Source organism: Hesperophylax consimilis, chromosome 30 (genome assembly GCF_061612785.1).
Source record: "Hesperophylax consimilis isolate HC1 chromosome 30, BYU_Hcon_1.0, whole genome shotgun sequence".
In the NCBI taxonomy this organism is placed as follows: domain Eukaryota; kingdom Metazoa; phylum Arthropoda; class Insecta; order Trichoptera; family Limnephilidae; genus Hesperophylax; species Hesperophylax consimilis.
The window spans coordinates 5,299,413-5,326,372 of NC_142865.1; the positions used below are offsets into that span (position 1 = coordinate 5,299,413).

General features: G+C 36.2%; 2 protein-coding genes across 2 annotated transcripts in view; one reads left to right on the forward strand and one right to left on the reverse strand.

The window, feature by feature from the left end:
- Nucleotides 1-7,654, reverse strand: part of hrg (poly(A) polymerase hiiragi) — a 40,587-nt gene extending 32,933 nt beyond the window's left edge. The window contains exons 1-4 of the mRNA XM_089649608.1: nt 7,394-7,654; nt 2,589-2,854; nt 1,359-1,588; nt 206-425 (exon numbers count right to left, since the gene is read on the reverse strand). Of these exons, the coding sequence (XP_089505734.1) occupies nt 206-425; nt 1,359-1,588; nt 2,589-2,703 (565 nt within the window). The 5' untranslated portion in view covers nt 2,704-2,854; nt 7,394-7,654. The remainder of the gene's footprint in view (nt 1-205; nt 426-1,358; nt 1,589-2,588; nt 2,855-7,393) is intronic.
- A 1,859-nt stretch (nt 7,655-9,513) lies between these two features.
- Nucleotides 9,514-26,620, forward strand: LOC149409559 (uncharacterized). Its single transcript, XM_089649609.1, has 9 exons — nt 9,514-9,683; nt 16,391-16,531; nt 17,841-18,176; nt 18,372-18,703; nt 20,934-21,116; nt 21,567-21,801; nt 21,942-22,087; nt 24,401-24,661; nt 25,781-26,620. The coding sequence occupies exons 2-9, from the start codon at nt 16,435-16,437 to the stop codon at nt 25,976-25,978; spliced, it is 1,788 nt and encodes a 595-aa protein (XP_089505735.1). The 5' UTR covers nt 9,514-9,683; nt 16,391-16,434; the 3' UTR covers nt 25,979-26,620.
- Nucleotides 26,621-26,960: the final 340 nt, after the last annotated feature.

Sequence of the window (26,960 nt, forward strand, 5' to 3'; positions counted from 1 at the left end):
ATTTTGTGTGAAAAAATTCAGAAATAGAGCAATCTATTAGGTACAATTAAATTACCTTAAAATAATTTTCGTTCCCAAAATTAAAACTTATTTTTCAAGAATTCAGATTATCCCATGATTTTTCACGGGTCTGTGCTAGTCCCTAATATTTAAAAATGTGTAATGTATTTGTCATTACACATCAATGAAGATAAAATGAACTCACCAGGAATCTCCTTCAGAGCGAGACGCGCAAACAGCAGATCAATCTCGATCCCGTCGAAGTTCATCTTGATGACCGGCACGAAAGCCTCCTCGACGGATCGCAGGCCCGTCACATGTTCCTGCGCACGCAGAATGTCCACAAACGAGGTGAAGTAGTCGGAGCGGTCCACGTGGCGAGGTGCTACGCACAGGGCATCTATATCGGCCCCCCGGTGATGCACCTAAACAAGATTAAAAGATAAGTAACATTTCATTAAAATAGGCATTACTCGCTTCTTCGGGCGTCCCTGACTATCGTTACTCCAGGCAATTCGATCTGTGATAAATATACAGAAATGTGGAACACGGTATAACCATGGCATATTTTATTTAACCTTTCCCTTACTGTGCTAAAAAAATACACGCGTTACGGTGCTGTGTAGTCAATACACATCTCAAAATAAGCGATTTAATATCGGAAAAATATGAATATTCATAGCTAATCGCTTATGTTTAATATATTTTATATCAAAAGTGATAATAATTGTAATTTGATTGCTGAAAACATGAAAAAACCATCGGCAGATGCTAAAGAAACGTGCGAGGGGTCCACATCTAACGACGGTTCGCGGCCAACTGGCTGGCGGCTGGCACAAACACAGCTGTGCGGTCGTAGGTATCGATGGTCTAAATCAAAAACTATAACTGCAGAAGTGTGGATGTCTCATGTTCCCGCATAGCGAATTAAAGCGGGACATTAATAGCGTGTCATTTCCTAGCGTATTAGTATCACACGGTTGATTGTATTTGTGTATTTGTTCCCGATTTATAACAAAAAACTTGTTAATTGAATTTTTAACTATGTAATATATTATTTTTTAATTCAGTGCATAAATGTATAACAGAGGAATACCTAAAATCTGAACCCAGAATTTATTAAATTTATAGAGTTATTAAAGTTATCAGAAGCAATGTGTAGTAAATACACACCACAGATAAGGAAAGGTTAAAAAAAACAGTATGTACCATTATTATACCATTATTGACTTAACACCTTTCTCCCCAAATATATTTCTGCTAAAATATGATTTATAGTGATGGATGTCTTATGATTATGTACTAGAGCCCTTTAAAAAAGGAAAATTCTCAAATAGATGAAAAAATTAAAGACTCACCCCGAGTCGGTACGATCCAAACGTGTATATATTCCCGCCGACCGTGTCCGCCACGCTCGAGGGCATGTTCCTCTGCGTGGACAGGTCGTAGATCCATTTGCGCACAAGCGTGTGTAGCTGGCCCAGCACCTCCATGCGGTGGTGGAGCTCAGCCTCCGTCTCAAACACGCCGAACGGCTTGAGCGACTCGCGAAGTTCGGCAGTGCGTTCTATATCCACCGGCTTGGGGCCTGAGAAGACAAACATGATATTAGTTAAGTTACAAGACAACCTGCCAATATCAATATTCAACAATTCCTCCCTTACATTCAACATTTACGACACGGTAAATTCAATGTTTAACCCCTAGAGTAATTTCAAGAGATATTTCTCCCAGTCTTTTTGGTAGATATTTCGCACCCCTAGTCGTAAGACCATGACAATTCAAAATTAGCATTATTGAGTTAGTAATGTAAAAACTTTGAATACATTACTAAATACATTCTAAAAAAAAAATAACACATATCCTAACTAACTGTTCAAAATTTGAAGATAGAAATTACATATTTTTTGATTTCTTTCCCAGAATTGAAACTTATCAATTATCCCAGAATGCAATTTTTGGACATGTGCGACAAGGGGTGACATTTTTCCCAGCCTGATACAGACTCGTATTACGGTGAGATATACATGATATACATAAACAGTGTTAAAAAGAGAGAACACCACACTTTTAGTTTAAATAGAATTTATCAGATATTTAGCATAAAATTTTTTTTTCACAATGTTTTTTATAGAAAACGAAAAAATAATAATACCTCAGTCTAATAAAATGTTTTTTAGTGTGACGTAAAGTGGTGATTACAGATAAAAACTAACAGTAACTGACTTCAATAACTTTATGTAGTTTGTGTTCAAAATTTTAATCTTTTTAATTGAACATGTCGATTTGTATTACTAAAATCTAGTATTTTATCTAGTAATACATTTACAGTGAATTTATATGAAATCGAATGCAATGTGAAGATATTCCGCGCAATTAGCATTTTTACAGTTCACTCAACCTCTCAGGCTATTTTAATTTTCTTTATTTAGTGACATGGTTATTACAATTATAAGGTATGTTTAGACCACCAAGCTAGTTTCGCATTAGTTCCTTTATTCGGTTACTGTTTTCGGTTTCAAATGACCGGCTATCATAATTGAATAATCGGAATTGACAGTAGTAAAGAATATTGTAAAAAAACTCACCAGCCGTGGAGATGGCTGAAGTCATCCCCAAGGTTTTGAGGTTAGGCCCCGCGCTGCTAGGCGGCGCGCTGATCACCGCCATGTTGCTATGGCTATACTGGGAAGCGGGCCACATCTTGCCCGCTTTTATACCCTCCCGCGTGCCAGACAATTCTATATTCAAATTGCTCCAATCCTTAAAATTATTTAGTGTTGCCGCTGTAGAAATATGGTGTTGTCAGCTGAATCCAGCTGGTGCTGGTTTGAATTCGCTGCTGTGGGGTTCACTGTAATAAAAAAAGAATAAATAAATAAGATAAAGCTATATGGGGAAATTTATTACATAATAGCTGTTCCCCGCCACTGTGTCTGGGCAGATAGAGAATCAATAGATCGAGTTGCTGTTATGTCCAACAGATGGCACTGTTTTTCAAAGAAGCATGTTTTCTATATAAAAATAGGTTTATAAAAACACGCGTATGAATGTAAAGTTGTGTCAAAATTCCAATACAATCTCGGTGTCGATTTGGAACAAATTAACATTAACATTTTTATTTAAATAGATAGATTTTAATTTGAACAGAATGAAGCAGAAAAAATATTGGTGTGGTATTAATATGGTAAAGCAAAACATATGTAAAAGATAAAGCAAGTTTAATCTGTCTAGAACCAGTAGGACTATGACATCCCCAATTGAGCCCTTATGCAGAAAAATGGCGTTGCGTTAAAAAGTAGTAATAAGTTATTTCAATTATTGGTTTTATGTATTTTAATGAAGTTATTCAAAAGTTTTTGAGTACAATAAACATAATTTTTTTTTCGTAAATCAATAACATTTTTGCAACAATAAATAAATATGGTACTTTAACACAAGCGGGAAGGGTAGTTCCACCTTTTACGCTGGTCGTACTTGAATGGCGGGAAAGGTATTGCTGTTTTTATATAAAAATCTTAAATTTATTTTATATTTTGTCAATCTCTTTGCAAGGGACCTAACTATATGTATAAAAAATGAATATGAAAATGTAATAATGTATAAAAAAAAAACCAAATCTCCCGACTAAGAAATAATTTAACAACACTTAGGGGGTATTTCACCATGTCGGGCTAAATATCTGACTAGCTATCCGTTGGCTGACTTTAAAGATCAGAATACCTTCGTTATTCAACGGCGACCGTTTCACCATTGTTTCGAACTTTCGGATAGATAACACTCGAAATAGTCTGGCAACATCGCAAAATGTTTGCAGTTACTCCATCTACTGCCACGGCTGTCATGCGTCACAGTCCGCACACCGCGAAGTGTGCATTTTGTTGGTTATGTTATGTTGATTATCAGGTCATTTTAGATAGATTCGTGTCGAATTAATACATTGTTTCTTATTTTGAACACAATCAAATAATTCAGGATGGATCATACAAGCATTCAAATTCATTCTACAAAATTCGACTCACTTCTCAGCTGTTAAACTCGGAATGTTTTGACGCCATCTTTGATTCGAGGAATAGCGCCTAACGTGAAGTTCGAGCACTGATTAGTCAAATCTAACTTTAACCCGAGCGTTAGCGTTATTCAGATATAGTGAAAACGAAAAAATGACAAATCGCGGATAAGTGCTTGGTCAGAACATAATCAGAGATAGTGAAATACCCCCTTACTCTTATTCCTACACTTATCGCACCAGAGATGCGGAAGTTTTTTTAAAAATAAAAACGATTTTTTATGGAATATGATAAAATACATACATTTTTACACAGAAAACATAACTAAAGCGTAGAGTCGTATTACAAAAATAGGCTTTAATTTCTGACAATAATTTTATAGTTGGGGTGTGTTGAGAACGGTTCCACGATAACTCCTCAAAATGACAACTCAACCACCTTTAAAATGTGATATAAATTAAAAGTGATGAAACAAAAACTAAGTCAAATAGTTACATATGAATCCTAGTTTTTGTTTCATCAATTTTCAATCTAAATCACTTTTTATAGGTGTGTTGAATTGCCATTTTGATGAGTTATCCAGTCACCATTGAGAACTTTGTAAATTATTTTATGTAAATAAATATTATATATTATTTTCAAAGATACAGCTGTTAACAAAACCCTTAACAATTTTTTTTTCGAATTACACCCTTTTTTGTGTGTTAATAAATGTATTTTTAACAGTTATTCTGTATATTGTAAACTGAACTGAAATTATTTTAATTTTGTAACTTTTTGCCGAGATATTTTGCAAATTGTCCTTGATCATTTTATCGAAACGGCTTTGTTCTCTAATTGCAAATTTAAGCAAGATAAACAAGAAGAGAACATGGCACACTGACCCAGAAATGAGAGAAGTTAGGAAATTTACAATATTGCAAGATTTAGTATGGGAAACTGTACGTTTCTTAAACAATATTTTACCTCGACTAGAACTTCTAACTAAACTAATACATTATAGTATATGACAATAATATTAAAGTGTAAATACATTTACACTTTGTATTAAATTCTTAACCAGGGCCAAATTAAAAAAATTAGGAAACTTTACTATTTTTTATGAATTATTTTTATATGAAACGAAATTGAGTGACTGTGACTATAATGTTAATAAATACATTTGCCTAATTATGTTTCTAAGGTGAAAAAACGTAAGATGATCAATTTTAACTGTTTTATGTTATGAATAGATTTTTTTTATATAAATGTTTATTTGTAATCTTAAAAAATTCGAGCATTTCATCACCTTTCAAAAACAGTTTTTAGTTTTCGAATACGTTTTTTTTTTCATTACTAGGATTTTATTACAAAGCAGAAATATACATTTACACTCGGAACGAAAATGCAAGAGGCCTGAGATGTTAAAACTTATATTATAATATGCAACAAGTCAAATAATTATATGCGAATATATCTATTATTACAAATGAGCTATAAAATTGTATATGTGGCATTTTTGTCTAAATGATTAAAATGTTGGATATTGGAAATGTAAACACTAATCTCATCACTTACTTCTCGGTTTATCACTACATCAATGAATTGAATAACTTTTTTTTCATGTAAACAAATAACAATTTTGGATTTTTTTAAATTTATTTTATAAAATACAATATTATTATTTAACTTTACATATACAATAATATATAAAATAATATAATGTCACCGTGATTCTAATTAGCCAAATTATTTAAGGTAGTAGTTTATTTTATTTTTAAATTTATTATAGTCCGGTTAAGGGAATAATTTAGATAAAAGAAATAACACAACTTTTAAACGATTAAACTAAAACTTTTTTAATGTAAATTTAATTTTAAAATACAATAAATAATTGACCGGAAAGGAAATCTATGCCGGCAACAAAGGATTTCGAAAATATTTACAAAATCATAATAATACGTATTTTTAAACGAAAATATAAACCAAAACAACGCAAAATACTAGATAATTCAACAAAATATTTATAAATATAATAGATTTTATGCAAAGGGTAGAATAGAGAAATGAATTTACGAAAAAATACAACACTGAATGAAATAATTACTAGAAAATAATAATTTTGACTTACCATTATTTTGTTTCTTAAAACAAACAACACAAGTTTACGATATTAAATTGTGATATTAAGCACTGAATATAAGACTGAGATGTTCAGTTGTTCACTGCACGAGCTCTGTGTTCGTTCTGATTTTGTAAGGGCGCGAACCTTCTAACGTAAACTCAGGAGACAACCCTAATGATATTTCTGGAAGGGTAGGGCCAATGACAGCCCTAATCCCGTTTCGAGCGCCGCGGCGGCGAAACTTGTAAGCTATATTCAACGTTGGCGATCATAACGGCAAAAATGCGCACTATCGAAATAATGCATATTGAATTTGATTGTTTGATAATATTTTATATTGAGATTTTGTTAGTTATAACTATGTTTGCCCGCAAAATCGCTAGTATGACGTTACATGTCGCATTGACGGCGAACACGCATATTTGCGATCGGAATTGCAAAAATTTTCAGTATACAAATAAATCGTATGAAAAAATATATATTCCGATGAAAATATTATCTATAGATATTTTGTAAGTTCTAGCTCTTGCCGTTAAATCCTTCATAGAAAACGTGTTTGTTTTGAGGAGATAAAGTACTTCATTAACTTTATTTTATGGTTAGATCCCAATGATATTAAAAATATTAATGCTACATAAAATTACACAAATATGGGAGACCTTAGCGACAAAAATGCGCACTACTTAAAAATAATAAAATTAATATTACATGGAGAATAATAATGTATAGGGGTTTAGTTAGTTCTAGATCTCCCCGTTGAAAAAACATAGCCTTTTATAATAGAAAGTTCTTCGTTTGGCATTTAGCTTGATTAGAAAACCTAAATAAAAATACATACACATATATTTTTACAACTAATAATTTTATCAACACAAGGAAATGTTTATTACATTAGCATTTACTGTACATTGGAAAATAATAAATTTCGTTAGTAACAAGTGAATGACTTTTTTGTGTGTGATGATAAGTAGATTTCGCTTGACACCTTTAATATCATTCGCACAATAACAACGTTATTTTGCCGATGCAACGGCCTTGTAATCTAATCGAATCGTGCATATTTATGAAATAATGACCTCCAAAACAAAATTTCATGGAAAAATGTGTCGGGTAGAGGTAAAACGACAACTTTGCAACCGATATTTGATGATTCGGCGAATACGGAATTTCGTAAGATATTGGCCGAGAAAATGGTTGTTAGCGAAAAACCAGCTAAAAATGAGTTGAATGATATATTGAGTTAAAGGTTGAAGTTTTTAGATAATTTAAGCGTACTTACACATAATTTCAATGATTTTACTTATGTTTTGTAGCTAGCCTACAAGTAAAATCATTGTCGTGTCTCGGGTAGCTGCATCAAACTGTAACCTTTTTAAGATTGCAGCAGCGTACGCCGCAACTTGCAAATAACACAAACGATTTTTATTTAAAATTAAACACAAAGTTATCGATTCACTTCAGTGTCGTGGTACAAATACGCGGAAAAACAAAACAAAACACAAAGAACTATTTCTAAACAAGCACACCAGCGAATAACAGAACGGCCATATTTGAATCGGGGATACCAACACAAATAAACCACTCACATTATCAACCTTTAGAAAACATGAATGTTGAAATATGACAAAAAACGCTAGTTCTTATTCAAGGATAATAATAGGTATTAATTTGTGGTAGGTATGTATAGTAAAATCTATAATAAAAATCTTAAATTAGAGAGCTTGGAAATTTTGACAAAACATTGCATTAGAATTCGCGTGTGTTTTTATATACTCATATTATATATACGTCACCTGTGACAGCAGTTTTTTTAACTCAACCCATCTGTTGGACGCAAAAGCAAAATGCGCTATTTATCTATCTGCACAGACATGCTGAGCCACAGAAAAGCCTGGTGGGGTACAGCTAGTAATAAATAAAATGATATGATACATTTGAATAACGCTAAAGAATTCAGGGACATCCGAGAAAGACATGACACACTCTTTTGGATCAAAATAATTGAGTCGTGTAAAATGCTAAGAGTCCGAGTAAAAGTGTGTGCGAAGACCATGGACCTAAAAAACTCATCTAGGAAAGGCAAATTAACGTGTGTGGCAGGTCGACCTCCCTACCCTGCTTCAAATAAATTAAGTGATAGTTAGTTCATGTGTTTAAGGTTTGAATGAGAGTTAAGCATTTCATAATTCGCATTTTTTTGTATGACAATAAGCTTTATAGTAAAATAAACTTTTTAAATAATGGGGATAAGAAAATAAGTATTTAAATCAATAATAATCATTTTCCTAAGGTGTTCTTGACATTGGTTTTAATTACTTATATTATTTCGATTGTGTGGATTTCAAGGCTTTCTGTAAATTTTAGCGCTGAAAAATCGTGCTTTTGTGATATAAATCAGATAAAAATGTTATTAACTAGTTTTTTTAATTTTTTTACAGCGAAACTCAATTTTTCAAAAGTAGATAATTTTATGCTACTGGCTGGATATAAATCTTGTTAACGCCAAAAACAATCTTGTGAATGGAAAACATGACAGGTTAAAATTTTTTGAAACGGGGGCTTGATGTGGTTTTTTATGCATTCTCTCTTACTGATAAAATATTAGAAAAATATTTTCTTACGTATTTTTAGAAGAATTATCTACTTCTATGAACTACGGCATAATAATAACATTGAATTTATACAGCGCAGTTCTCTAAAGTAAGATTTGGGCATGTACAATTTTGTTGCACTGATAAGATATGCGTCAGAAGGTTGAGAGGCACCAGGCCATTCAGATTTGGTCACTTAGCCTAGCTAAAGATCAAAACTAAAAACGTTACTCGTGTGAGGCGCCGTTTCCATTATAATTTTTCACCAGGGTGATTCTGAAAGTACCTAACTATATTTCACTCTAAAAGAGAACCAAAAATGTATATTATGCTTTGTATGATTGATTTGTATGCTTTTTATATCATATTAAAATTTATCTATCTTATGACCGAGTGGTCTAATCTTTGGGTTCGGACCCATTTGCCGCAGATTTATCCTCTGCAAGCTAGAAAAATGTAGCCTAATGTGGGAACTGGATAATTATTTTAATTGTTGTTAATCCTGAAATAATGTTCTTTGCAAAATAAGCAACATAAATTATTTTATTTCTCCACGCTGAGTTTAAAACCAGCTGATTTTACGATCAGAACCAAAAAGCTTCCCGTCCTGCCTCTTAGGTCGATAAATCACAAATTATAAGGAGAATTTCAATCCATTTAGGATAACTGATTTTTACAAATTAAATTATTAGGTAGGAACCGCTTTTAGCTGGCTAGTTTGTCGGCCAACATTTTACAGCCACATAGTTTAATATCAACTTCCCCTATCGATTTAACGCGGTGAAAAATAAATAAAGATGGATTCGAACTCCGTGTTTCGTGTTTTTGCATACGTCTTCTAATATTTACTGTTATCGTAAGTTATAGAACCAAAATACAGTTCTGTTGCAAGCAATGGATAAATTATTGTTTCATTTAATAATAATGGTGTACCGATAATACTTTGTTGTGTTACTCAGTGGGATTTTCGAAAGACGGGTAATTATAGTTGTAATATTTGAAAAACACATTTTTCAAATGGTAGATTGTGGTTTTAACTAACAAAAGGATTAGTGGAATATCCCAAATATAATGGAGTATTGAAAGATAATGATGTATTTCTGCGTAAAGGGTCGTTAAAACGAAATAAAAATGCATTTGCATGGTGGTTTAACGACCTTCGTTGTCCTATGTGATGATTTTAAATTCTCTTTATGTGATTTGACTCACTCATCGGTAAAAACGAGAATTATTATGCTTAGGTGCATGTAATTATTTTAAAACATATTTCTTGTTTCAGTAATGCTTGTTTTAATAACGACTGCATTTCCTTTTATCTAGATTCTGAATCAATGGATTCGTCCATTATTATTGTTTAATCCATAAGTTATCCATTATACGTAGTTTTTATTAATTTCGTCGTACTAAAAAGAAACATTTTGTTTTCAGAGATGAAGACAAAGAATAATTGTAACGTTTTAAAAAAATTAGATCAACACAATACATAATAAATTGTCCAGATGTTAACTATTTTTTTTAATCAATTTTCCTTTAGAATACTGTCTAGTTTCGATCATGCGGTTTCCGAAGTGGTAGGCAGAGAGGATGGACCGCCGTCCGTCGCACAACTCTGTCTCAACAAACAATTCTTGCTTCATCCACGTTTATACATAGTCTCATAACATATATTCTTCTTTTATTATTACCAACTTAATTTATTAGTATCGAAAGTAATTTACCATCTAAGTTTGTTTTTTATTTGCTCTGGTTCTATTATGTCCGTTTTGAACAAAAAAAATATAATGCATCCACAGTAGTGACGCCTCTCACTGTATAGATAACTTTAAGAATACATTAGCTCTTTGGTCTTTGACCCAGATGTCACGGGTTCGAATCCCGGCGTTAGATTTTTTTTGTTTTTGTTTACGTGTTTGTTTTTGTTATATTATCAATAATATAGTGTACGAAATACTTATGTATCGAGTTCCAGAGTGATACTCTCAGCATCCCCCTGGTGAGTGGCAATGACTTAAGGCGATGCCATACGTAGTAATGCAAAATCATGTGTTTTTGGTTTGAAAATTTGTTCGCCTAGAAATGTTTCAGATGCTTTAATTAAATACTGCGACTAGAATACATCTTGGCCTTTGAAATAATCGAGTATTTTTTAGATAAGTCTTTTTACAAGCCCTGAAAAAAATTAATGTATAAGGCATATGAAAACTGCTTTAAAGTTTAAAATCTCCTACTTACGAACCCATTTTCGGTTGTGATTTTATTGAATAATGTGGAAAATTAAGTTATTTATAAAATGATCGGAAAAATTTAAATATTTATGCCTGAACATCCACAAAATAAAATAAAATGCATTTTTTGGCCATGTTTTTTTCTTGCATAAATCAAAACAGGCGGATGGTGTTAAGCGGGAATTTAAACCTTATCGCCATCTACGTAGGGGTTATTATTGATAGCGGCTCAATTTAAAATATTACACGACGTAGTGCATCGCCTTGCAATGTTTAGTAACAAAATACTTGACAATCTTCCACTTCTCCATCTCCTTCCCATCCCTATCCCCTCATCTTCAAAACGGTTCCATGATATTTCATCAAAATGACAATTAAACACACCTTTAAAAAGTGATATAGAGTCGAGTGATGAACTGTCATTTTGATGAGTACTGGTCACCCTTCAAAACATACCCCAATTGGGAATATCATAGTCTCACTGGCTCCTAATAAAATAATAAATAATAAAACTTTTTTATGCACCTTAATTACTATAAAATGCAACTATCTACATTTGGGAAATTTTAATTTCAACATTCTAATTTTCAATTAAGTAAAATGAAAATTCGCTTTCGTTGTATAGGATGACAGCTATTTACAATAATTTAATCCTTTCTCCCTTCCTTTCCACTAAAAACACACTCCACACAGCATCCAAGAGATGACATAGGCCCTGAGGGAGATTACTTTCCTCAGGGTCTTCTGTGTGGAGTTAAGAGAAAGCTACAAGCCAAAAATGTGTATATTCTTGGTATACCTTATATCGTAGGTAATAGGCATTAAAATCGCTTGACAAAAGGAGTCTAGAAACGTTCGATTTCAAGCACAAAACTAGTTTTAATTATTTTTGTAAATAATTTTATAAGAAAGCCAAAAAGTTTATCAAGTGAAACTGTCATAGATAATCTTACTGTATTTTTTAAAGTTGTTTCCTTTATGCGTTCATTCATTTATTAAGTAATTAATATTTTTATTTGTATTCTACTCAAGCGAAACGATAGGAAAACCTTCAATTTATCTAAAGCATATTTTTTGGTATTCATAATGTACACCAATTCGTTACATAGATTAATCAAAATAGTGATTTGGCATTAAGCCTCGTCTTAATGTTTAAAAAATTATATTCATGTTCAGGTAAGTACTTAATAATAATGTAGGCTTAAAAAAGGTACTTTATGAAAGTGATTTACCAAACGAATGCACTTAATTTTTTGAATTTCCTTAAATATCTGCATAATTATAATATGGTGGGTTTTATTTATGCACGTAAGTACTCGGTAACTGCAATGCGTCCAATGCTAATTAGGTAGGAACCAAATTTCGCCGAAAGATATAATGACCATAACAAAACTCACAAAAGGTTAGTACCTACTTAACGAAAGCCTTGGGTTTTACTGCAATTTAATGGCCACTGTTAATGCGAACTACATAATAATTATTATTTCTTGAAAATCCAATATTAGGATGAGTCACTGCCATAATTACTTTACCTGCCCTACAAGCAAGCGATCGATTCAAACGAACATTAAAAATAAATAAATTGAAAATATAATTCTAAACTAACCTAAATACATTTTCCTGTAGATTTGTATGTTTTGAATTCTAATTTATGTTCGTTAAACCCTCAGCCCTCTGGAATATTGACCGTTATATTTCCTGAAGACCTAAATAAATTTAATATTACTAAACATATCCAACAACTAAAATCTGTTTTTGAAAGGTGATCAAAGAGGAGCGTAATTTTTATTATCTCTATATAAAATAAAGTCTCTATCCGCGTCTGTCTGTTTGTGCGCTTATTTCTTCTAAACTACGCAACGGATTTTTATAGGGTTTTCACTAATATTTAGAGAATTTCTTCCAAAATGTTTATATATACAATACATGCATATTATATTTATAAAAAGCATAGAAAAGTCGTAAAAAATATTTTTTCGGGCGATTACATTGCTAACGCTGGCTAAACCTTATGAGGTATAGCAAAATAATTTACCGCGGAATTACCTACAGAAAAGTCCGTTTTGGTTTATGTCTATCTCCTAAAGATTACCCCTAGCGACGCCGGGTACACGTTGGGTAGTTAGGAATAGACATACTCTTTGAAAACAAACAAAAAAAAAATTACATGGCCAATCTTACGTTTTTTCGTCTAAACACTAAAAAAAATTTGCTGAAACGAACACACGACAAAAACAACATATTTTAATTAAAAAATGTATTTATATGAACAATAATGAATAAAAAATTACATAATTTCATAAACTAATAAATTGCGGTCGGAACCTTTGGTTTGATAGATGTGTACATTTTAATTAGTCTGTGATTAACTTATATATTTGAATATAATATAAAATAAAGTCACTATCCGCGTCTGTCTGTTTGTGCGCTTAGTTCTTCTAAATTATGCAACGGAGTTTGATAGGGATTTCACTATCATGTAGAGAATTACTTGCGGAAGGTTTATGTACAGGGTTTTCCAATAAGAGGTGTTATTTTGAATAGCCCGCTATTTCGGTAGATGTTACTATTGAAGCTGTCATTTTTTGACATTTGACAAGTAGAAACTACGCCATTAATAAAAATGGAACGACACACGCTTCAACAACGCATTGAAATTATTAAAATTCACTTGAGTGAATCAAATGCAAATCATCTTGAGTGATGAGGCCCATTTCCACCTCGGTGGCTTCGTCAACAAGCAAAATTGTCGCATCTGGGGCTCGGAAAACCCAAGAGTTATTGTTGAAAAGCCTCTCTATCCTCAACGTGTGACTGTTTGGTGCGGTTTATGGTCCTGCGGAGTCACTAGACCTTACTTTTTCGAAAATGAGGCTGGAGCAACAGTTACGGTGAATGGATTGCGCTATCGAGAGATGATTAATGATTTTTTATGGCCGGAATTGGATGGTGTTGATCTGGACAACGTTTACTTTCAACAAGACGGCGCTACGTGCCACACAAGCAACGAAACCATTGATCTTTTACGATTTAATATCAAAATAACACCTCTTATTGGTAAACCCTGTAGTACTGCAGCACATTTGGTCTTATTACTATTACCATCTAATGGTTGTATTTACAAGACTGATTTTACTGACCGATGCACACATCTTTTACTCCAAATATGCTGAGGAATTGCTGGTTAAAATCCTTCGGGTACATTCGGTAACACCCTGTATACATATATCTAGTTTTCTAACTAACTAACCAGCTGGTTCCGAAGTGGTAGGCAGAGAGGACGGACCGCCAAACAATTCGGTCTTAGCACACACTCCTTTCCTCATTCACATTCATACATCGGCTCATACATACTCTTCTATTGTTCTGACTCTTGACATGGCCCGACTCAAGTATCTGATTCACTTGGTCGTGCCATGTCTTCCTCGGGCGTCCCCATCATTTAGTTCGGCTTTTTATCTGGTAATATTGAATGATAATATCCACTGGTTCGTTATTCCCGTCGGCGGCATTTATTTTTACTCTGGAGATATTTTCAATTTGTATGGATATTTCAGGCGAGTAATTAATGCTTACAATAATTTGATATCCACTGGAACTTATTTGGCCATATTTTGGCAAATTTAAAAAACCCCTAAATTTCATGCTTTTGTGAATTTACTGATTTGGTTATCAATTTTGTTTATAAAACCTACAAACTTAAAATAAATTACATAAAATAGGTAAATTTATTGACTTCAAACGACAGTTAGCAGTTTATGTGTTTCCGTATCAATATTCAAAGGTATGATTTTGACAAGCAGATATGACCCCCAAGGGTCGATATCGCCATGCTGGGGGTCCATGTCAGCGAGAAAAAAATTTGGGGGTCCACGAGAATCAAATGGGGGTACATACGAGCGGACACCCATTTACCTCAAGTCAACATTTAGGAGTTCCGTAAATGACACAATAGACCTAACACAAATATAATAGACTTAGAAATTACTTATTTGATATTTTGTAAATTAGAGGGGACCCACCCTTTCCCGACGGCCGTGTGAGGAAACTGATTGTTTAACCTCCTTAGCCGCACACGTCAGGACTCTAATTTTTTTGTAAAAAGAAGCTAAATTTATTTAAAAACGATTCTAGACCCTCCAATGTCCCTGCATGCATGATTGTTAGTAACATAAAAATATACAAGCCGCGTATCGAGGGCAGTTTACCCCACTATCACGGGGCGGTCCCGGCAAGAATGAGCGTGGCAAGCGGCCTGGCCACAACGATCCCAAGCACCCGCGTCCCTTAGCCAGTTTTCCGAGAGTACCCTCGAAGAAATTTAAATGGGGGGAGATACTCCAAAAGACAGGACGGAAGGGGACCGGGCTCGCGCAAACATTCCCCAGGCCCGCTCATGATGCCGGGGGAGGCACCCGTGGTTCGTGGGACAGCTGCACCGGATTAATGTCACCTTACTGGATGCAGGAACAGGGTCTATCCTCCCCCATGGTAAATGAATAACACAGTACGATAGAGTTCAGTTCGACAACCTATTCATAAACCAATTTGTTAGTAACTAATAAAAAGGCAAATAACAAACGTAGAAAATAAGTTTTGATCAACAACAAATTGACCGTTCATAATAGAAAAAGAAGAAGGGAAAAAAAAGATTAACATAGTATTAAAGAGCTAAAACACAAAAAGAAACAGTATTATCATATATGGATATTTTGTAAAGTTGTTAATTGAGGTATATAAATAGAGTCTACGTTCCTTTTCTCGTCAGAATTAATATATTCAAGCAAAACATTGAACATTGGAAGCCGCGAATTTTCCTATTTCCCCAACTTGTTTTTGAAAAATGTCCAGGGTAATAATGATCAACATTTAAATGTACTTCACACAGACTTCAAAACTAAGTTTGAGGACATTTTGACTATGGAAATGGAACGTCGAAGAATCGGATATCATGTGACAAGAAGAACTGAGCGGAATAAGCACTGACAAAGAACTTAAGGGGCAGTTCTGTAGGGCCAGCTACAGAAAGAAATTCCCGTTGCTTATCCTGCTTCATTTTCATTTGGTGTAATACCTCACAAGGGTGCCCCTGTCTGCACAATGTAAAGGCAGAGGAACTATACCGTCACCCGGTTGTTGGGTAGGCAAGGGAAGGGAATATTTTTACTAAAAAAAAAAATGATTATCCCATGAGACGTTAATAGTTTTAGGAAAATTCAATATTCGGCAGTCTACGGAAAAAAAATTCTTTGGCAAGTGGTCTACGGGGCAAAAAAGTTTGGAAACCTCTGCTCTAGTGGATATGACAAAATGCTTCCCAACCCTCCTCTTTCTTATCCCCATCCCTCATTCCTTCAGCCTCATACCATAGTCCCGCTGACTCCGAGGAGTTGGGATTCTTGCGCAGTGCTAAAAAAAAATGTAACCGTACTAATTTGTGATTTTTCTCTTTTTTTTCAGTGGATAAGTTTCTTCTCAAAAATTTCAAAAAATTTATATTCAAAATGGAACAAATAGCAAATTATTTCAAATTTAAATTTAGAACCAAACTTCTTTGGTTCATTACGATAATTCTGTTTTTGAATGAACACGGCACAGATGGTAAGTAAAAAAAAAAGTTGGATTGTATTTATATTTTAAATTATTATTATTTTTAATTGTGTTACCTACATATTAAAATGTATTTTATAAAACAAGGTAAATAATACGAAAAATCCAACAGGTTATTATAATCATTAACTATGTAACCATCGCCATATTTCCTAAGAGGGGTAGGCAGAGAGGATGGACCACCACACAACTCTGCCTTGGCAAACTGTTCTTGCTTCATTCACTTTCAAGCATCGCCTAAATCATTCTTTACTGTTATTCTGACGCTTGACATGACCCGACTCAAGTATGTATTAGATTCACATAGTCGAGACGTGTCTTCTTCGGGTGTCCTCCACTTCTTCTATCATTGACATTCCCGTTATAATATATACGCTCGACACATTCATCGTTTAGATAAATAAAATAGAGCATAGACTGTTTTATCTCCCGGCTTGCAGGACAAACTTGCCAATGGTCGTGCCGGTGGGGAGAGCCGTCTTGCTGTTGAACAGAATCAATTCGGATATCGACATATTTAGCATCGGTAAAGCTGCCTTTAAAAGGCAAGCTCTATTGATGCTGGTATAGTTGATACACCGCTTACTCATTATGTAATACCATTTTACAAATGTACTTAACCTTCCAGCGGGCGCGCTGTCGTAAAATTTACGACAGACGTGTCTTATCGCTTCCCCCACTCTTACCACTTAGTGATAAGCATCGAGCTTTGAGCTATGCTATAGTCAAATCAAATCAAATCAAATCAAATGTCAAATATTTATCGCAAGATAGAAGTGCTTTTCTCAAAGTGACTTACGGTGGGGAAGTTGAACCGATAACAGAAGAAGAAAAAGCCTTCCAAAACGCGGTGTTTGTCGGTTATGTGCACTGGATAATAAAAGATCCTCAGCATCAATGAAATGTTGGCGTTGCCAGTCTTTTACATGCAAGAACTATTCTTCAGTTGATGTGGTATGTAACAATTGTAAGGATGAGAATATTGATTCTGACTAAATATTTTGTTTTAAAATATTAACATGTTTAGAGTGTTGCTTCGTTTTTTTTTAAGAAAGTCAAATTTTTTTTTTAAGTACTGCCTATTATCATTTTTCATAACCTTAAAGAAATTACATAACATTTATATAAAGAAAACACCACTTACATGGAGAAAACTCGATGACGTAAAATTTACGACAAGCGCCCGCTCAAGGAAAATTTCTCAACGCGCCCGCTGGAAGGTTAAAAACGAAAAAAATGTAATTTTGTAATGTTTTTAAAGGAATAAACTAATTGAATTGAATTGAAAAATATTTTCCAGGGTTCAACAACAATCGTTCCACTCTGCAACCCACCGTGACGCATATAGGTCAACTCAAGCGAATAACCAACGTGGCGCGCACCAGAAACGGTCCTCCAGGAGTCTCCAAGCCCAAGGTGAAGAAGTCCCACCGGCTCATGACCCCGCAGAACTTGTACCCCCCCGAGGACATAACCTCACCGAACGAGGACTATTTCGCCTCGTACGATTCCGACTATTCGCTTCAGCAGCAGCAAGTCAAGAGCAACTTCAGTTCGCTGATTTACGATAACGATGCAGAGAACGCTGCCATCTTTCCCAATCCTGAGATGATGGTGTTTGAATCGGATAAGAATGGTAAGTTAGTTTAACCACTCAGGCCTTTTTTTAACAGAGATAAAACAAACTAAAAACCTAATAACAAAGTAAATAGTTGAGTCTTGTAGTAATTAAGTTGGAACGTTGTGTAATTTTCATAATCTGTGTCTAAAATTGCAACCGTCAGGTTAATATTTAAAAATTAATAATGCTATTCAAATTTTTTTCTCGCAGATGAACAAACCCAATCTTCCCTACCCGATATCTTGCCAGAAGTAGACCTCCCATCAAACTGGCTATCCGATTCCGATCTTCGTGAACGTGACCGCATCGACAGCGTGGAATATGTGTACTACGGGGCCTCACGGGGCCCCGGGGGCACCGGTGGGGGCCGCTGGAACACCCCCGTGGTCTCAGGCGCTGGGTTCTCGGCGATCATCTTGATTATGGCGGGATGTACGCTGCTGAAAAAGAAGGGGTTCCGCTCTAGCAAGATGTTTCCCATTGAGATGAATATTGTCAGCTGTTTGCTGGTGACAAATGTGACACTTCTAGTTGGGGTTCAGGTAATTATATTTGGAAATTTGCTATCAACACTGATATTAAATTATGACTGTGTGGAAGAGGATTGGAGCAGGACGGGAAGGACTGAGGACTGGAGGTGAAAGATATGGAACCGCAACCGAGGTTTTTTTTAAATTTTATTTTTACACAAACTCAAGGACTAACTATACTAACAGTAGGCCCTGGGGAAAATAATTTCCCTCAGTGCTTGCCTATGTCACCTTTAGGTATGCTATGTGGAGGATCTTTTTGAGGAGAGGAAGGAATGAACCTGGGTCTCGAAGAGACCCATGTTGAAATCTATTGATTCTTATAAGTCGTAGAAACGACCTTTTTTTTTTTTTTTTTTTTTTTATAGTAAATACCTCACAAGAGTCCCAACTGCTCCCGCCTGGAGCCAGTGAGACTATGGCATCCCCAATTGGGGGATGTTGTGAGGCTGAAGGTAAGTGGGGAAGGGAAAGAGGAAGGTGGGGAAGTACCTGGCTATTCAGATCTAGTCACTAAACACGGCTAAAGCCATTTGGAGCAACGTTTCAATTCTGAATGGTGGTCTTACACCAGGGCGATACTGGTAGTATCTTCCACTCTGGAACGTGCCGCAAATATACTATATATTATTTTAATTAATTAATTGTGAAATAACACAAATTAATCAAATAAAATTTATTTGCGCACGCCGGGTTCGAACCCGCGACCTTCGGAATGGCAGTCCAATGCGTTACCACTGGACTATGCCGGCCGTCAAAATTATTCCCATACAGCAAATTTCAACCGTGTACAAATATTGGGCACGCGTTTGGTGTGTTTCCCGACTACGCACCGATGCCGAAAAGATCAACAGCCGGGCTGTTGAAATCTCTTGATTCTTATAAGTCAGGGATGGCCAGCAGGTCGACCGCGAAGCTGATTTAGGTAGCCCGCGAGAGTAAAATAAAGTGAATAGGAAAATATGACAAAATAACATTATTTTGTGATGTATTCACGCGAAGGACTGAATAAGGTACCTGCACACACGCTTCGGTCGTTGAACAGTTGGAAAATTTGCACCTGGAGTTTGAAAGAAGGTTTGCGGATTTTGCCGCTCTCGAAGAAGTACTAACTTTCATGATATTCCCATTTAATGAAAATATTTATATCGACAGCTTAACCGTTAAAATCGGTAACTTAACCGATACTGAATCTGTTGTGGTCGAAGAAGAAATAATTAAAATGAGAAGCGACATATTTTTGAAAGCTGGCTAAAATACCAGATGGTAGTACAGATTTTTGGAAACTGATTTGCAATGAAAAGTAGCTCTAAAGGTATTTGACGCCCTTGAGGTGATTTTTCACAAAAACGGCGCTCTACAAATTATCCAATTATTATTATTATTATTATTATTGACGTCGTTTTTTGGTTCAACCTATCTTAGCGAATAAACATTTTCAACGATGAATGCAATAAAAACCAAACATCGTTCCCGCATAACAGATGCCCACTTAACTTCGTGTTTGCGAATCGCAGCTACTTCGTACACTCCCCAATATGATAAGCTTGTGGAGAATATGCAGTGTCAAACATCCACCCTAAAACGTAAAGCTGAATGAAAAAAATTTATATGTTACATTGCATTAATAAATTCTTACAAATTTATCACAAAATAGTTTTATTTTGTCACTTTTAAACTCTACCTTGCAGTCGACCTCAAGAAATAATTTTTAACGCAAGTAGACCGAACAGGTCAAAAGTTTGGCCACCCCTGTTATAAGTCGTAGAAACGATCCATTCTCATATAGCAAATGTTAATGAAGAAACGTCAAGAAACTCATTCAAGACCCCACTGACGTGAGAGACAGCCTGGATTCTCACTGCCCCGTAAACTCTGGTCCGCCATCAATAGGATACAATCCCCCCACAGCCGCTATGCCCACATGATGCGTGGGTGATAGGTGTGGCCTTAAAGAGTCGGCAAAATGTGAATACGGGGCGGTGCTGACCACCGAACATGTGTTCAAAGTATGCCCGTCTATTAATTCCCGGCGGGACTGATGAGGTTCACAGGGTGACTTCTGATGTCCTAGACTGGCTAGATATTACCCCCTGATCCCTCCATCATATGAAAGAAGAAGACTTAAATATTCACAGGCCTTCTCTGACCACAGCCAGTGTACTTTTGTGTAATGTAATGTGTATATAATAAATTCGTCATTAGGGAAAATTAATGTATTTGAAACTTTTATATTTCCCAGGACACAGCGGTCCAACGCCGTTGTGAGGTGATTGCGCTTCTGCTGCACTACATGCACCTGGTGTGTGCATCCTGGATCACGGTCTACTGCTACGTGATATCGGACAACGTGACCAAGGGTTGCGTTCCCAATCTGCGGTACAATTATCTCTTTGCGTATGGCGTTCCGGCTGTATTGGTCTTGGTGAGTTTTTAACATTATTGATAAAGCAACGGCCTGCATAACTCCCGTAATCACCCAATCTATAGGCCCATTGTTCTATCTCTCGTGTGCAACCTTTAGAGCAGAGGTTTCCAAAGTGGTCTATATGGTCAATTTGGGAGGCGGGAATGGGTACCGCCAGCCTGGGAACCATTTATTTGGATAACCAACACGCCTGCTATAGGTCACTCTAAGTGGTTCGCTATGTTTGGTGACTTGCAGGGGTACCTGGGTAATGGGGTGAGGTTTGTTTAATGCGTCTTTTTCATATGAAAAAAAAATTCAAATTCACTTGCATTTTCAATAAAGATCCGTATAAAAAGAGTACACACACAACCTCTGCTCTAGAGCATTAAAAAGTTCAAAATAAATTTACTTTATTTTTAAATAATCACCTCTCTACGGCTAATGATAACTATTGAAATATTGCAGTTTTTCTACGCCATCTCCATGGAAAGCTACGAGACCAAGGACTACTGCTGGATGTCCCTGGAGAAGGGAATGCTGCTGGGCCTCATGGTGCCTGGCACTGTGCTAATCCTGAGCAACACGCTCATCGCCATGGTGGGCCTCAAGGCCGTCAGCAAGAAGAGGCAGGAGGGTGTGGCGTCCTCCATCCAGGCTAGGATCGCCGGCATGGGCAAGTGCGCCGCCGGCCAGGCCCAGTGTGAGTCTCTCTCTCTGTCTGATACTATGCAACACATTCACCTCTCTCACTTTGTTTGTCCACACATCTATTAACTGGTCACACCATATTAACGCTCTTTCGCTATACACATTTTACTTATGTCGAAATCTCGTTCACAGCGGCCAAGTACACCAGCACCAATTCCCTGGCCAGCGTAGACTCTCGGCGAGCGGCGGACACTGCCGACAACAAGTCACGCACCTTCGAAGAGCAGGGCAGCGTGGAGGGGACTTCTTCGTGGATGCGCTCTTGCTCTGCTGGGCAGGTACGTCGAATAACACAAATTTCTTTAATAATATAACCCCGTTAGCATAATAAACTGTTGTTAACAAACTGATTGCCATCTCTAAAGCACAGACGCAATGTAGGCATGCTGAGTCAGTTCTACAGTTATTTCAATGAAGCCTGCTCGAAGGAGATAGTGGCAGCGGACACGAGCAGAACACCCGTTAATAATAATAATATTCTTGTGCAAAATCACCTCAAGGGCGCTGTACAAATATATAATACACTTCTACAATGATCTACCAACTATATATGGAGATAATATGGGTTCGCTGCTTTGATGCGCCACAAAATAGCCGGGACGAGTCAGCGCTACCAGAGATTGGACAACACTCTTGTCCAGGCTGTTGCCCAGTGGCAGGGAGCGCCTCTACACCAGAGATGGAGAATTTCACTCAAGCCACCATAAAGTCCTAATAATATACAGCAGCATACTTACCTGGTAGGTCACTTGAGTTTAACACTTAATTAAAATTAACTAATTAGTGAAATTTAGATACAGGATTTAGGACATACGTAGTTGGAAAACTTGATATAATTGGTCTTTCTCTCAGGAATGGTATATTTAATTTAAGGGTATGACAGCTTAAAAAGGTAAGTTTTTAGTTTAGAACTGAATTCTATTGGACTTGTTATGGATCTTAGTTCCGGAGGGAGTTTATACCAAGCCTTCGGCCCAGATACTCCGAAAGCGCGATCACCAAACTTAGTATTTGGCTTGCGCTTAGGTTCTATCAGTCTGCGTACAGCTGATGATGTTGCTGATCTAAGAGTTGACTGCCTCAGACCAGTGTTTTCCGGGACGCATAGTTCAGAGATGTAGGGTGGGGCCATTTCATTGATGGATTCAAACACCATCCAGCACAGTTTGTACTGGATTCTTTCAGGGCATTTGAGCCAGTGAAGGTTACGAAGGTGTTCTGAAATGTGCGAATATTTGGAGACCCCGGTTATGAGCCATGCTGCTGCATCAAACACTGATTGAAGTTTGTCAATTTGATATTTTGGAAGGCTGGCATAAATGCCGTTGCAATAATCGAGACGTGAGTTCATCGTTTATGTTGTTTTCCTGAGAATGGGTCGTAACTTCAACTAGTTTTTTTTATATAAGTTGACTCTCATGTGAAACAAGATATAGGCATCATTGAGCTTCTTCAAGACCCGCATTAATAAACGCACTTTTTATTGCCCCTACCTTAACCTTGAGTCTTTTCGGGAGTATTTCTCCCAGCCTGACAACGACTCATAAAAATCATGCTTTCTCATTTTGTATCACGAAGATATATACAGGGTGTCCAGAAACTCGTAGTACAAGAGGGAAACTGGTGAATCTACATCACATTTGGAGTCGATTTTGTAGTATATTTTTTTTTGATTTGAGCTTTCGTTATCGAGTAAATCGAGTTAGAAGTTGATTTTATTTTTTTTTTTATTTTTAATCAAATTCTTATAAATTATTACTGAAGATCAAAGTACCCAACTAATTAAAACTATTTGAAAGTAAAACAAATGAAGAAACTCGGATTTGAAGCATTATTTTGAAATCACCCTTCATTTAATCCGGTGTAATCATAAAATATTTCTGCTCTGCAGGGTTAAAACATCTGTTGTTCAACCCTAAACACCAGAAAAAACTTTAACCCTAAAATAGCCGAAAAATATATTTTTTTGTTTTTTTTTTTTTTTTTTGTGAAAATGCTCAAATCAAAAAACTTTATTTTTATTTGGGTTCCCCATGTGGTGTAGATTCTCCAGTTTCCCGCTTGTACTACGAGTTTCCGGACACCGTGTATATGACTAAGCAGTGTTAGAAAGAGAGAAACATACTTTTTGTATTTGCATTTAAATATTTACCATAGACGCTCCAGAAAATTTTGAAATAATTCTATGAAACAACATATTGTTGAAAAATATTTGTAAGGTTTTGCGAAAACAAAAGTGGATTGACAGTTACTTTTATAATACCTTTGTCTAATTAAATATGTTGTTTAGTTTTGTGTGAAAGTTGTGGTTACAGTTTACACAATAAAAACCATCAGCGTTTAATGCATTTAAAATTTTAAAATTTTTTTAATGTTGATTTGTAATGATAAAATCAGAAAGAATCTTTCATCGGCTTTCAAAAACAGTATAGTACAAAATAAATAAATAAGAATATTATATGACAATATATTATTTTATCGGGCCCCGAGGGGTTAACCCGCAGCACAACCAGGTGGCGATATAGTTCCCCTGTCTTTACACTGTGTTCTTTGAGGTGTAAATAAAATAAATATATTATGAATGTTTCCAGATTCTGGAGACATTGGATCACCGGGAGCCGTCGCTGTACCGCAACGACAGCTTCAAGATTGACCTCAGCAACCTGTCCATGGACAATCTGTCGTGGAAGAGCGCCGAGCCCGAGGGAATCGGAGACATGCGCAAGTGCCTGAACTTCGCGCTACTGCTGCAGCCGCTGTTCTGCGTGTTCTGGTTCATGGGCGTGGTGGCGCTGGAGAACGCCAACCAGCCGCTGCCGCCCTTCGTCTTCTGCGCGCTGTGGTCCAGCATGGTGAGTCAAATAATCTTTTTCTGGCAAGAGTGTCTAACTAACCATCACGCCGTTTCCCCGCAGGGTAGACAGAGAGGACGGACCGCCAAACAACTCGGTCTTGACACACACTCCTTACCTCATTCACATTCATACATCGTCTAATACATACTCTTCTATTATTCTGACTCTTGACATGGCCCGACTCAAGTATCTGATTCACTTGGCCGTGCCATGTCTTTCTCGGGCGTCCCCGACTTCTGCTACCATTCAAATTTGCATCTTATATTCTGCTTACACTCCTCCTTTCTTCGCTCATTCGCTCTACATGCCCAAACCATCTAAGAGTCCCTCTCTTTTGATCTTACTCATTACGCTTACATCAGCCTTGCACTCTTTGCCGGTCTCCACATTCCTCACACGATCAAAAATGTTTTTACCACACTTACGCCTCAGGGATCTCATTTCTACAGCATTTAGTCTACTTTCATCCTTTCTCTGCCATTTCCATGCCTCTCTGTCGTACATCAGGGTACGTACCAGCACTCTATTGTGGACTGCTAGCTTCGCTTCTTTGGACAATTTTTTGTTAGCGCCAACTGCGTTCAGTCCTCCATTAATGGAGTTACCTACATTTATCTTCCTTTCAATATCTCTGTCAGCCTTCCCATCTCTCTAGAACATACTCCCTAAATACACAAACTCATCCACCTGCTCCAAGTATTCCTCATTCACAACTATATGGAAAGAGTGTCAACCTAACATAACCTAATAAAGAGACTAGCAAGAGTGTTAACCTAACTCAATTGTCATCAAACTCCTGGACAAACCAGTCTCTCCCGATCTAACCCACCGCGCAGTAGGTGGGCAAACGCATTTGCCTAGACAAATCTCACCTCATGAACCCAGGTACCCCTGCTAATTCACCTCACTTGAGGTGACCCATTCAATGAATAATTAGTGGATGTTTCATTCCTAGCATATCCAAAAGAAATCGGCAGGATAGAGCCACGGGTGGTAGATAGCAGCCATAATGTCCTGATGGCAGGAGGCATGCGCTGTGTGGCTACCTCATATGCTCATTATCTCGTTTGGGTCATTGTTGAGCACCTACATAACATTGTTATTTCTCCTCCACAGCATCTTTTCATCTACTTCCGCCTCACCCGGGTATTGCCGTATATTCCATTCGAGGCCGACACCGCCTGGTCTGCAGCCACCGATAATCCGAGCAGCATCGCCGACGGCAGCCAACAACCGAGCAAATCAACAGATACAATTCCATTATTGGTAACCAAGGTGGAATCACCTCCCTCAATAAGCACAATCAGTCACTAGTTACCACACAACGTGGTGGAGTTACCAAAAAATATTTTACATATTTCCGATGCCAAACTATTTGGTATCAGAAATGGGATACGAGAAAATTATTGCACTTTAGTGAATTCATGTATTTGAATTTAATTATTGCGTAATTTTTATCCTACGATGTTCGATTCAAGTTGTTAGTCAACTACTTTCGAACGCTGGGTTAAGGTCATATATCGGGTTGGATAAACGTAGAATAAACTAGAAGTGAATTTTTTAAATAACCGTACCAACACCGTATCGACTGTTTTTCTGTCAAATTATAACACCGGTTTATTATAAATTTTGACTGATCATTTTTATAATGGCTTGGCAACGCAATGCGGTCGTTCCTCGAGCCCTCTAGTATATTCTATGTCGGTGAAAAAACATGACATGACGAGATCATCGAGCCCGTAAGTGGGGGCCGCAATAAAAATATAATAAATTTATAAAAATTATGAAGAGAATAGGAGAGAGTTGAGTATTAAGTACGGTAAAGTCTTCGGAATTTCGGCAAAGGATTTTGTCTTGTTGAAATTTTGACGTTTTACTATCTCTGCTTTGTTATAAATTTTCAAAGGTTCGTAAAATTCTCTCGATCAAATTTTTATCGATGACCAAAACTTTTTCAATGACAAAAGTTTTTTCAAATTTAAAATAATAATTCCTTGTTAAGCTCTTTTAAGCTTAGCTTCAATTTAAAATCTAATGTTTTAGAGATTTAACTTTTAACATTTTGAAAAAATTTGACACAAGTATTGTCTCTCAAATAATGAGTCATATCATATAATGTTCTCGACTCTAATACAAGTCATTTCTAATTCATAATGTTAAACATAATATGGATAATTATTCATAAATACCTAAAACATGCATATTGTGAGTTGATTATATATACATTACGTCGTTTGTTGTCATTTCGGAATCAACCAGTATTATAAAATGTTCATCTGTAGCGCATTCACTTATT